The sequence below is a fragment of the Cinclus cinclus genome, chromosome Z (genome assembly GCF_963662255.1).
Source record: "Cinclus cinclus chromosome Z, bCinCin1.1, whole genome shotgun sequence".
Classification (NCBI taxonomy): Eukaryota; Metazoa; Chordata; class Aves; order Passeriformes; family Cinclidae; genus Cinclus; species Cinclus cinclus.
This window is the reverse complement of record NC_085084.1, coordinates 72,858,623-72,870,892: the sequence shown is the minus strand read 5'-3', so window position 1 is coordinate 72,870,892 and position 12,270 is coordinate 72,858,623. Positions and strand designations below refer to the sequence as shown.

Genomic DNA, 12,270 nt, shown 5'->3' with positions numbered 1-12,270 from the left:
TCACACAGCATTCTCTAGTCTGCCACAGCCTGTTTTTTGTGAGGAGGCCACTCTGAGTGGGATGGGGAAATGGGTATAAGAGGGGATAAGCACTATGGGATGCCCTATGGTACTCCTGGAAGGTACACAGAAAAACAGCAAGATGCAGCTGGAAGTCCCACACCAGGCACAAGCTTATTCAGCTCTTACAATTTCTGCAATAGTAAGCGTCCTAGTTCATGACCTCCTGCTTATTCCCTCTGTACTTTCAAGTGCTTAAAATCATTTTTTAAAACAACACAGAGCAACCTATAAATTAAAATTCCCTTCTGAGGTGCACTAGGAATGGCACTGCTGGGTGTGCAGTCTGCCAAGCAGGGGCAAATGCCTGTGTTGGTGAAGTTTCTGACGGCTGCCTTTCCCGCAGGTGGCATGAAGGAAATTGCCCTGCACACGAACCGGCAGTACCTGCGGGGGCTGGTGGGCTGCATCTCCCACCTCACACTCTCAACTGACTACCACATCTCGCTGGTGGAGGATGCTGCCAACGGGAAGAACATCAACACATGTGGGACCAAGTGACAAGAGAGGAATCCCGGTGCTGAGGACCTGTCGTGTGCTTGTGTGTGTGGCTGACGCAGTCCTCTACAGCCGGACCATGTTTGCCATCTGGGAAGGTGACAAAGCCAAAGGGAAACCGAAAAACAACAAAAAAAGAACATTTTCCCCTCCCATTCCCTCTCCTTTCCTGTCCAAATGAAACCAAGCATTTTGTGTATGAACCATGCCCTCTATTTCTTAAGTGTTTAGTGAATGCTAAAGGTTCAGTGCAAAAGGCAGTGTGATGTTACAAGTAGCTCAGTGACTGTGTTTTGTGGTCCTTAGGTTATCTTTTGTAGTATCAGAGAAAGCAATCTTGAAACACCTGCAATTATCCCACCCTGCAGTGATACAGTGACTGTGCTGTTCAACAAATACACCATTGGGCAGCATGTTTCTGCATTCACGTGCAGGTCCTGGAACAAGCAGTTCTCCTTACCACTCTGATTTAGCTAAATTATGTTTCATCCTGTGTAACAGGATAAGAGTTACAATGACTGGTTTCAAAATATTGTTGTTTGTTGAGGAGGAAAGTTCTTACAAATCTACTTTTTTATTACAAGCAACAAAAGCAATGAACCAATTTTGTAGAAGTAATTTTATACTTGTCTATTTTTTATAGCAGCAGCAGACCTACTTACATGGCATCACTTTTAACATCTACATGTACTATACAATTAGCTCTTTGCACACTTTCCTAAAAATAGAAAAGTGACCTGTGGCTTAATGTCTGTATTATACAGTTTTAATGGGGATATTTGTGAGTTATGACCAGTTTTACATTTGACTCTTTTTGTTCTGTAAATTTTGACAGTTTAAAATTGTACATGATGAAGCTTTCCTTAAACAGATTAAAAGATTAGGAAAAAAAAAGCAAATACTTGCTACTGTGTTATTATATTTTTTTTTTTAAGAAAAAATGAGAGAAGGGATTGCAAGAGACCTTGGTAGGTCAAAGTCCTCTTAAAATATTATGTTTTCTAGGCACTGGACCAGCACTTACGTAACCTTGATTGCCAAAGTATAATTAAAGCAGGCAAATAGAGTGCTGTTGAGACACTGAAAGAGTAGTCCAGAATTTCATAATTTGGATTTTTTTTCTTCCAACTAATTAATTTTTTGTTCAAAGTGGATGAGTGAGCCTTTGAAGGGGTCAGGGGAGGATGAGGCACCAACCATGTGGCAGGACACCCCTCAGCCTGCCACATGCCAGAGCCACAAACTTCCTCAGAGGCCCAGGTTTGTGTGAATGCCTGTGAGCTGAAAGGACCTGATGTGGTGAAAGAAATGTTGCATTTTTCTATGCTCAGAGTGCTTCTGCCTCCTTGAGAGCTGACACACATTCCCTAGATTCATCCCACCTGCTGCAAATCTAGATAATGGTACAGGCAAATACCTGCCCAAGGACACCTCATGCTAGAGGGATGCCCTGATCTCTTAGGTGAAAGTACTTGTGCTCCTTGTAAATAAGGTAGCAATGGTTAAAAACAAATGCAGGCACTTGTTAGAAACAGAAAGTAAAATAAAAATACATAGTGGTGCCATCATGTGATGTGCACCTGTACTCCTCCACTTGTTCAAATGATACTTAAGGAAAGGAGGTCTGTAGAAGACACGGGCAGCTTGCAGAGGAGCTGGAGACACTCATGGCTCTCCTCCCAGGAGAAGCAAAGTTTTGTTTGGCTTGGGGAGCCCCATGGAGAAGGAGAAACACTCTGTGGCTGGGAAAAAGCAGGATAAAGTATACCAGATCAAGATGTGCCTTTGGAGTGAAAGTGAATGGAATTTGATGCCTTGAGATGTAAAAGGAAAATGTGCAGAGTTTGAAAAAAAGTGAAAACTAAAATCTCTGGAGGCGGAAGGTTTTTCTGTCTCCTCAGTGTAGCCCTGTGGGAGTGGCTGACAAAGCCTGTGCTTGGGTCGCATCTGAGTCGCTGGCTATTTGAGAGGGAAAATTTACATTTTATGAGCTTGAAGGGTTTTCCAGATGCTAGTGGCCTGTTCTGACCTGGCACAGAGTAGGCAGATTTGACTGGCTGTACCCCTAATCCTCTGGACACGTTGTCCTGGTGCTGATGGGGCTCTACCATGGTCCACAAACACAACCTCTGCTCTGTCTTATGTTCCTCGCCTTTCCCATCCTTTCGTTTCTGTCACAAGGTTTGGATACCAGTTCCAAGACAAACATCTGGTGGGAGAGGTCTCTATTTTAAGATAATTTACTGCAGAATACCGGGAGCTTTGGTACAAGGCAGTACTTCTCCAAAACAAATGCAGCTCCTTTGAAATGCCGGGTAGGAAGGGGGTTGGGTAGGAAATACCTCTGTTGCTGTTGTTGTGGAAAAAGAAGAGCAGCAAACGGTTGCTCCCCAAACGCCTCTTTCCAAGTGCGCTTATCACCGCGCGGGAATTCGGGGCTGGCAGCATCACCCTGCAGCGGTGCAGGATGAGCACGATCAGCGCAGCTGTGCGGAGCCGGCAGGGCCGGGGTGGAGCCGTGAATAGCAGAGATGATGAGTTCTTCAAATCATTAAAAGATCCTTTCTGCATCCTTTTAATCTGAGAAACATCCCTCATCTACGTCTCCACTCTTCCTGGTAAAGCTTGGGGGCTTCCACTGCGGTTTCCACTCCAGGGGTTGAGCAGGAGACCGGTACCAGAAAATGAGGAAAATCTGACCGCGTGTGGACGCTCTGCCCCTCCCACCCTCTGCCACCCTCCCCAGTGATGCTGGGTCAGGGAAGGAGAAAGCAAAGGTGGACAGTGCATGGCAGAGTGATTAGTCATTTTCCCAGGAACTGGCCTGCATGTGCTGCTCACTGTCTCCAGGAATGTTTATTAGTCACATTACTCATTGCTCGGGCTGACTCAGATGCAAGGCATGACCCCAGCGCTGAACAGGGTAAGTTCCTGCCTGTTGGCAGGGCTGTGTCCCTTTTGCTGCAGTTACCTGTGCAAACCAGCACTTAAGGCAACAGCCACAAGAGCTTGTACCACTTTGCAATTTAATCTCCTGCCTTAAACAGCAATTCTTATTTTTCTTACTAGTTTTCTACATTATTCCCAAAATATGTAACATTCCATTTAGTAAGGCTAAACACCTGCCCTGATGCCAGCTTTGGCAGGCTGAGTCAGGCTTTGTACTGGGCACTGCCTGCTGGCCACAGCTGCTTCCTGGTTGTCCCTCACTCTCCCAGGACCAAGTGTGTCGTGCTCTCTGCTACTCCTCCAGCTCCATGGGAACCAGCTACTGGGAATCGGCTGTTAGGTTTAACCTGCTTCATCCTAAAGGAAAATAAGGAAAAAAGAAAAAAAAAGCAAGTTGGGAGGTTCTAAAGCCAGATGAGACTTAGCAATGCTCCTCCCTATGGTAGGCAAATCCTTGCTGCGCTAGTTTGTTCTGGGTCAGCTAGGAGCTCATTTCCATCCCAGTCCTCCCAGCCTGGCCCCAGGGAGCAAAAGAGGGAAGAGGAGGGAGGAGGAGGGGGCTGCCAGGGTTGGGAAGTTTCCCATTCCTTGATGGAGTATTACCCTGCAATATCTGCCTTGTGAAAATTACTATTTTGTCAACCAGGCTTTCCTTTTCAGAAAAACTTTTCATTCTGTCTGCACAGCAAAGTAAATTGGGTGGGAAATACATTGTTCCAGCTCTGCATGTTCGGCTCCCTCCACGACAGCATCACCCCTCAAGGGGCAAATCTCCTCACTTTAAAGGACTACATAAGGTACGGTTGTGGTTTCCTCAGAGAGAGCAACAGCCATATCCCACCAGACAGATACATCTTTTATCACCATTTTATTTCTTGGGTGGCATGGGTGGAGAGGGGGCTCCCTTCCCCAACTCTCTCCCATTCCATTTTTTCATTTGTTTGAGCCACTGTGGTCACTGTGGGGCAAGGAATGTTGTGCCCTTGATCCCACACTTAGGCATTTCACTCATGAGTAACAGCCCTGTGCCAGCACCTGTGGTCACTGCCGCTCTGCAAGGGCCTGGCTTTCTGTCCCTGGGGACAGGACTCGCTCATCTGTGAGTGCCCTCTTGTCAAACCCCTTGTGATGGAGACTGCCTGGCAGCGCTGTGACCGACTGCCCTGGTTTCTTTTGAACATCTATTCACAGCATTTTTCTTTGTTCATTGTGTACTAAGACAAAGATGACATTGTTCCTCTTCCCCTGCTCTTTCTTTTTAAATCTTCCCTCAGTCTTTCTTTCTAGGAAAACAACTGTGCCAGCTCTTTCAACACCATCCCCACAGGCCATGTTTTCCAGCACTTTTTGTTACTGAGATGTATGGAAAAGCATGGAAGAAATGGAGCTGCAGAGCACAGACTCCCCATGTCTCAACAAAGCAGCAGCTTTCCACCCTAACTTTTTGTTTTGCAGACTTTTAAATAGTTTCTGTTGGCAGTAGTGGCAGCCTACAACATCACTTTTTATGGACATGGCAGAATTTTCCTAAATTTTTCTGTCTTTGTTTCTGTCACTAAGACACCAAATGACAAGACACAAATGGCCTCAAACATAAGGCCCATGTGACAACTACCATATTAGGTGGCTATCTCAGTTCCACTAAAACATACTGAGAAAGTCTCCTATGCCCCCAAACCAACCCCACAGTGCACAGCCTGGGCCACCACACCCTTCATCCTGGCACGGGGATGTCCCCCATGCAGACACATCCCCATGCAGTCAGCAGGGCTGATGTCTGCACACCCTCAGCCCAGGTGTGCAGGGGGATCACATATCAAACCTCAGCTGTGCTAGAGTCACAAACCAAGGAGGACACGGGTAAGTGACCTGGACTTTTTCCTATCACTGCCCTGTACAGCAAGAACAGGAGGGCTTCAGTGGGCTTTGGACATGCTGGGGTCTGGTGTGCTGAGGAGAAGCCACTCGGGGAGGATCTGTTACTACCCACTCGGCATATCTGGAAGCCAAGGCTGTGCTTGCTAGATCCTGTGGTTATTTACTCTGGCACAAAATTCAAATAATTCTGTTTGTACTGGCGCATGAACAGAATTTAACTCTTAAAAAATAAACAGGAAAGCAAAGAATATGGAGACATATAAGAGTGTAAGAAAATATATTTATTAAATTTCATGGCAATACTATGGCAAAATTGTTAAACACATGCTTACTTTTAGACACTCAAGCAATACAACAGGAGTTACATCAAGCAAGCAAACTAGATTTAAAATGTATGCAAAGTCGTATCTTAGTTTAGTCTTAAATGTCAACTGCCACACTGAAATATTATATCCCCAACATGATCCCATGCTTCCTTTTTTAAGCATGCATTTGTTTAACTGCTTAGATGATAAATTCTAATATTGATACACTTCGTTGAATCAGTATTTTACTTGGCATGCTACAGCTTCATTAAAGTGCCTTGTGATGATTTTGCTAAAATCATGAAAGAAGTAATTTTTCAATAGCAGATTTGGAAGCTGGAAATTTTCAGTATCATTCAGCAACAAAAATATGTTGAATGACTAATTAGATTTAGTGTGTTATGAAGACTATTTTTTCAGCTCAATCTACTGATTTATTCTCAGAATTAACTTCTATAGATGACTATGTCAAATTGGCAAACAATACTTTGACTATTAAACAAAAGTCCATTAAAATCTTCACAAAAACAGAACATAAAAAAACATCTCTAAGCAAATTATTTTATGCTGTAAAAAACATGGTATAAAAAGAGCTAAAAAAAAATTGAAGCTATTCACAGTATATGTTTTAACATTACAGCATTATAGTACAATGTTGTGTGTTTTTTTCAGGTGACCTGTATGATTCTACCAGTTTTGATGTTTTGTGTGCCACACCAGGCTCAAAGTTCAAATTACTGCTACCTTCAAGTATGATTTCAGACACTAGTTGATTAATTTGTCTTCTCTTTTTGTAATCCCCACCTTTACAAACTTCTGACACACTATTAAATGTAAAATATTGTTCATCCAAAGCCATTCTTGAACCACATTAAGAAAACATTGACAGAGTGATGTTCAAGGATTCGTTTCATATTGTAAAACTACTAAATAGTGTGACCTTTCTATTGTACTTCGCCCTGCTCGACCTATTTAGTTTTAAATTTTTCTTAATCCAAGTAGTGAAAATGAGAAAATTTCACTTTTTGCTTTGTTCTGGGGTTAGTTTTACTCATTACCTTTTGCACAACATGAGATCAAGTGAATTGTAAAGGTATTGAGCCTTCTAGTGGAAGTTGTGCATATACCTCCACTGAAGTCTGCGTTCAGTCAAAATGCAGATTTGGAACTGTCCTAGAGATTTTGTTAGATATACATTGAAAACCAAGGATTTAATCTGCTCTGGTTTGCCACAAAGTCACTTGGACAGTGCTGTTGCAAGAAGGTGAGACTGGAGAGGGATTAATCCCATTCTGTCATGAAACACTCTGGCATTAGACCAGCCACCTGCATGGGGATGCTGAGACCCTGCCCTCCGCAACACAGAAGTCCTCTGGAGGTACTTTTTCAGTTATAAAAGCAGAAGGAATTAATAGATGTTTCTGTGGGAGAGAAGTATTGTCATGCACCCTGCGACAACTTATAAAGTTACAGAAAGCCTGCCAACATCATCCGAGGTTTGTTTGTATAACGTGCAAAAAAGGAAACAAACACTGGCTATCTTAGAAACACTGGGGAAAATCCGGAATTATATAAATGGGGGAGGGGAGAGAAAATTGTGGTGGAAGAAACTGTTTTCCAGCTCCCAATGAGATATCTAAGACAGTCTTAAACACAAGGGAATTAAATGCTCCAACATTTCTGAATCCTTGTCTAGCATTTGGGGTCTGGGACTGTCTTTCCAGGTTGGCTAAGGAAAAGGCAAGGGAAAAAACCAACAAATATTGCAAACTGCCAACAGCATCTTTGAGCATTGGCCACGCAGGGCACCACTTAATGCACAGCACCACAGGTGTTGTGAAGTGTGTTGGGAGGAGCACAAGATGGCAGCTTCTTCCTCTAGACAAAACTGTCTCAGAAGGTATATATTCATGTACAGGACTCCAAAAAAATCACTTTGGCAATTGCAAGCCACCTTCCTCTGCCATATACACCTAGGCACATGATGATGCAAGCACACGTGTGCATAAAGGGTTAGGATTTGTTATTATAAATATTAAATGTCATTTGCACTGAAGACTTCATCAAAGTCTGTGGCAGAACAGAAAATGCTATTTACATGGGAAGCTCTTCATAGATTTATGGTACACTGAGCTTTGTTAGCATTCTCATTCTCTAAATATTACATTTTTCTTATATATGTCAAATTCTTTTACTATATTTCTACCTACTTGTAGGGATACAAATATTCTATTTACAAAGCAGTATTTATTTTAAAATAGAGCACACAATTTATCACTGCCTTTTCAGAGTGATGTCTAAACACCTTCTCTCTCCAGTGCACCCAATCTCTTTCATTTTTGCTCCTATTCATGTTCAACTGAGTGTCCTGGAGGACACGATCACAGGAAATACCACAGCACTAAGCTTTATCCAGCTGACCCTATCAACAACAAAATAGGTGGCTTTAAAATGCCTTTTCAGTGCAGCCTAAAGCTCGAGGTCAGCAGGAGTATGCTGCTGCCACGTTCCTAGCAAAGGAAAGTTCTGGTCCCCCACATAAACCAAAGATGAAGAAACACAGCACATCTGCCACTTGTGCCATGACAAATAACACAGTGACTGGCTCCCTTTGGAAATGGTATACCCATGAAAGCAGCAACTAGAGATAATAAAGACAGCAAATATCAGTTATTGGGTTCTAGGTCTGCCTATACAGCCACTGCATAGCAGGGGAGGTAATTCACTGCCTGCCTGTAATACTATCTTACTATTTCGTTGATATATTAAGTAGTAGTTCTGTGAGGTATATCACATGCAGATCTACCATACCAAAATTTAACACACAAGCCTGAGATCCCAGAATTCGTGCATATCAGAAAAACAAAAATAATGAATGTGTCAAATAGGAGAGTGCACGATACATCAAGTGTGACTGATGTTCCACATATACAGTGAACAGTACAAAATCCCATTGCAAAACTTAAAATTGTCACATATGACAGGCATGGCTCAAAAATAAAAAGCAGCAGAACTGACGACTTTCTTCAGAAGGCAACTGCTTGGCATTAATATCCAACATGTCTGAACACTGATCCTGGAGGACTGAAGCACTGAGTTAGGCATGACATTGACTTGGACCCAATCCCTTCTGGTCATATCCCTTCTGGAGGCTGTTCGTTTTTTTTTTTTTTTTTTTTGGTTTTTTTTTTGTTTGTTTGTTTGTTTGGTTCTTTTTTATTTTTTTTTTAAAGTTGCGCTTTCTACGCTTCTAAAAAATGAATTAAAAAGCCAAAAGAACTAAAAGTAAATGTCCAATGCAGGATAAGATCTTTCACAAAATGGTGGCAAAGAAATGCAATTTAAACTTTAGGATTCCTAAGATATTTCTCAGAAAATATTTTGTCTGAAGAAGTTTATCAGGTAGCTAGAAGGCACTAGTACAAAGAATCTGATCCCCTCTGAAGCTTACAATTGTTATCAAAGCATTTAGAGGCTATGAAAGAGCACCATGCTTTGAAAGAGTGTTTGGTATAAAAACATTCATAAAGATGCTTCACTGGTTTAACATGGCACTTGGGCTCAGAAAGCAAGTCTGTTCCCTGACTGTCCTTGTCATTCACTCTTACTGCTTCATGCACCTAGGGGTGGCTGATCACAACATTAGCACACCACCTCTCCTTGTACATCTGAATTCACTGCTGAAGATTAGAGATAGGCATTTGAAAGGCAGCACTGGACAAGCTCAAAGGAAACCACAGGGGTGAAGGAGCTGAACTTTCAAGTGCTGGAATGACAGCTGCTTACTGGCTCCTCATCAGTAAGCAACAAGGATGCTACAGATACTGCATAAGCCTGTATCTCTCCCACATCTGCCCTACTCTTCTGTTACTGAAGCCATTGCTGTGGACAGGACCTCTCTGACCTGCATCCTGAAAGTCAGAACACCACATATATAGTCAAGAATTAAAAAAAAAAAAGGGAAAAAAGAGATGAAAAATTAGATGAAAGAGAATTTATAACGTCAGCATTGAGGCAGAACATGTATTTGCAGAGCCTTTCCTTACCTAATCAGTAAGAAATGAAGCAATTTAAAATGTTTTGTCTTTATTGACTAGGAAGAGCAGCACACTGGGAAACCTGAGTATGTGATGCTTATGTGTAAGTGATTCACCATGTGAACACTAAGAATGGCCCTAACTGCTTCCTGTGAGCTCTGTGCTCTCTGCAGCTGCCCTGATTTCCAATCAAATTAAGTTTTGTCTCCAAATTAAAAATTGCTAGTACTCTCAAACTGCAGTTTGTTTTCATTTCTTGCAATACACAGCTGTATGAAAAGCACAGTTATTCTTCATGGTCAGCTCTTCTGCTACAGAAGTGTTTTGGTTTTTTTTTTTCTCATTCAGATCACCATACAATAGTGATTGCTCCTCTGCACTGAAAAACTGCTCTATAAAAAAATCCCAAACCACTACCGATACACACTGTCCATGACATCATCTGCTTTCAATTAAAAGCAAAGACCAGCACAAGCTAAAATTCACTTAGGAGATGGACACATTAAGCCAAATCTACACTAGTGAAAAGAAATACTCTAAGAACTATTATGAAAAACAGTTACAATTATGATTTAGTCTCCTCCCAGTTATCAATCACAAGAGGCTTAACTGCTTCCTTTGATGTGTTAGTTTAATGTTCTAACTAATAGGCTAAGACACTTCCCTTGTGGTGATGCCTGGTCACAAATGGACATCAGCCCTTTGTACTGTCTTTTCTTTCAGAGAACAGATTGCATTCTGCCAGGCCTGCAGACTAATCTGTTTTACACTTTATAATTGTTTTACACAATTCACTCTCCCAGGACACACACACAGGAAGTTGTTACCTATTATGCTAACTATTTAGTGCTTTGCCTTTTTATCAGTTTTGAAATTCCTATACACTTTCATTCTATGGAGGTGGCAGAGACATGCCAGCCACTGAACTGAACCACACACTGCTGGGCTTAGCTTTAACCTTATGCTTGGTTTTATTTTCATGGCCAGATCCTGTAGTTTGGAGACCAAATGTCTGTCAAGATAAGTCATCCTCCCCATCTACTTTCACACCTTTACTACTAGCAGCCTAGCCAATTCAGTCTCCTTATCTGTTTTGTTTAGAAAACCATTCCCATGCCTTATTTATTTAAAAAAAACCCAAAACACCAAAACCAAACCCTAAACAAAACACAAAGTATATAAGGAAGTGGAGATTTTTTAAAAAAAGAATGGTTAGGACTTTATGGAGACCCTTTTTGATCAAGCTCTTTTAACATCTGATGCCTCCCCACTGTTTTACAGCAAGAAACAGACAAGGTTCTCAAAAGTTTCTCCTGTGAGCTAGTGACATTCATGTATGCCACAGCCTGAAATTTACACAGTGAAATGTTACTGTTACAGCTGTTACAGTTACATGTCTAGAGATACACATGAGAAAACAAGCATTTTTAAAAGATGATTGTTCTAAACACTCCTTTAAGCACACAAATGTACATCATTTAAGCTTTCTTTGCATCACATATCTGGTAAAGGAGAGGTAGAATTATCGGCACTAAAACCTCCCTGGGTTTCTGCCACTAGAGAAATCCTACCTTGTACTCCCAGGTAGGATTTGTATAGAAGGTCCTGTTGGGTAGACACCAAAGATTAGCCAGGCAGCAGGTCATACAAAGCTAATACAATAAAAACCATCCAAAGAGCAATATCTTCTCAAGGAACTAGTCCTACTACCTCTAATTTCATGTGCCAAACTGCTTCAGCAGCTAAGGTGAGTAGACAGATTTCTCCATGGCTTACGTTACTGCATAGTGCAAAGACTGCTGAACACTGAGGGTGAACAGACTACTGTACCACTTCAAAGCAGGAGATCTGGAGCTGAAGCTATGAAATACAAAATGTATTAGTGCAATACATTAGGAAAGATTAACTCTTTAACCAAAAGATAGAAAAAATATAGAGCATTCTAAGATTTTTTTTTAAATGAAGTTTTAAACTTTATGCAGTTCTTGCTGAGGTTTCAATCAGTGTTACACTTCTTTTCCCCAAGTTTGTACCCCTGAGTCAAACATTTAATAAACATTGTACAGTAGGTACAGAAATTAGTGTCTAGTTAAAAAGCAACAGATTTGAATGGCCATTGCTTTGTAAGTCTTAAACAGCGACAATAACCTTCCATACAGGAGAAGAAAAAAAAAAACCAGCACTCTCATTTGTTCTTTGTCTACAACTAGGTAAAATATCTCAGCAGTTTCCCACCACATTGTTTCCATGTCTTAGGCTGAGATTTGCTATAAATTAAACCTTCAGTAAGGAAATTTGTTAGCGCTGCATCATTTGAGTCTGCATGGCTGAGAGCAACTACAACAAAGCAAAGCACTCTTTCCAAGTTAAAAATTGTATGAGACCACATTAATCTTGGAGCACTATGTGAAGGTAGGCAGAGTTCTTTGACTATAACTATCAGGGGTTGTAAATTCAAAACCCCTTACATCCAATATATTTTACTAGGGTAATAACTAAATTGCTATAATTTTGGCCTCTCAGCCTCTATTACAATGGAATAT

The 12,270-nt window shown here is 41.5% G+C and overlaps 1 protein-coding gene across 3 annotated transcripts in view; it reads left to right on the top strand.

Moving 5' to 3' along the window:
* EGFLAM (EGF like, fibronectin type III and laminin G domains) overlaps positions 1–561 on the top strand; it is a 71,326-nt gene extending 70,765 nt beyond the window's left edge. For all 3 annotated transcript variants that reach the window (XM_062512717.1, XM_062512718.1, XM_062512716.1), the window contains one exon: positions 407–561. In XM_062512717.1, the coding sequence (XP_062368701.1) occupies positions 407–561 (155 nt within the window). The remainder of the gene's footprint in view (positions 1–406) is intronic.
* The last annotated feature ends 11,709 nt before the right edge of the window (positions 562–12,270 follow it).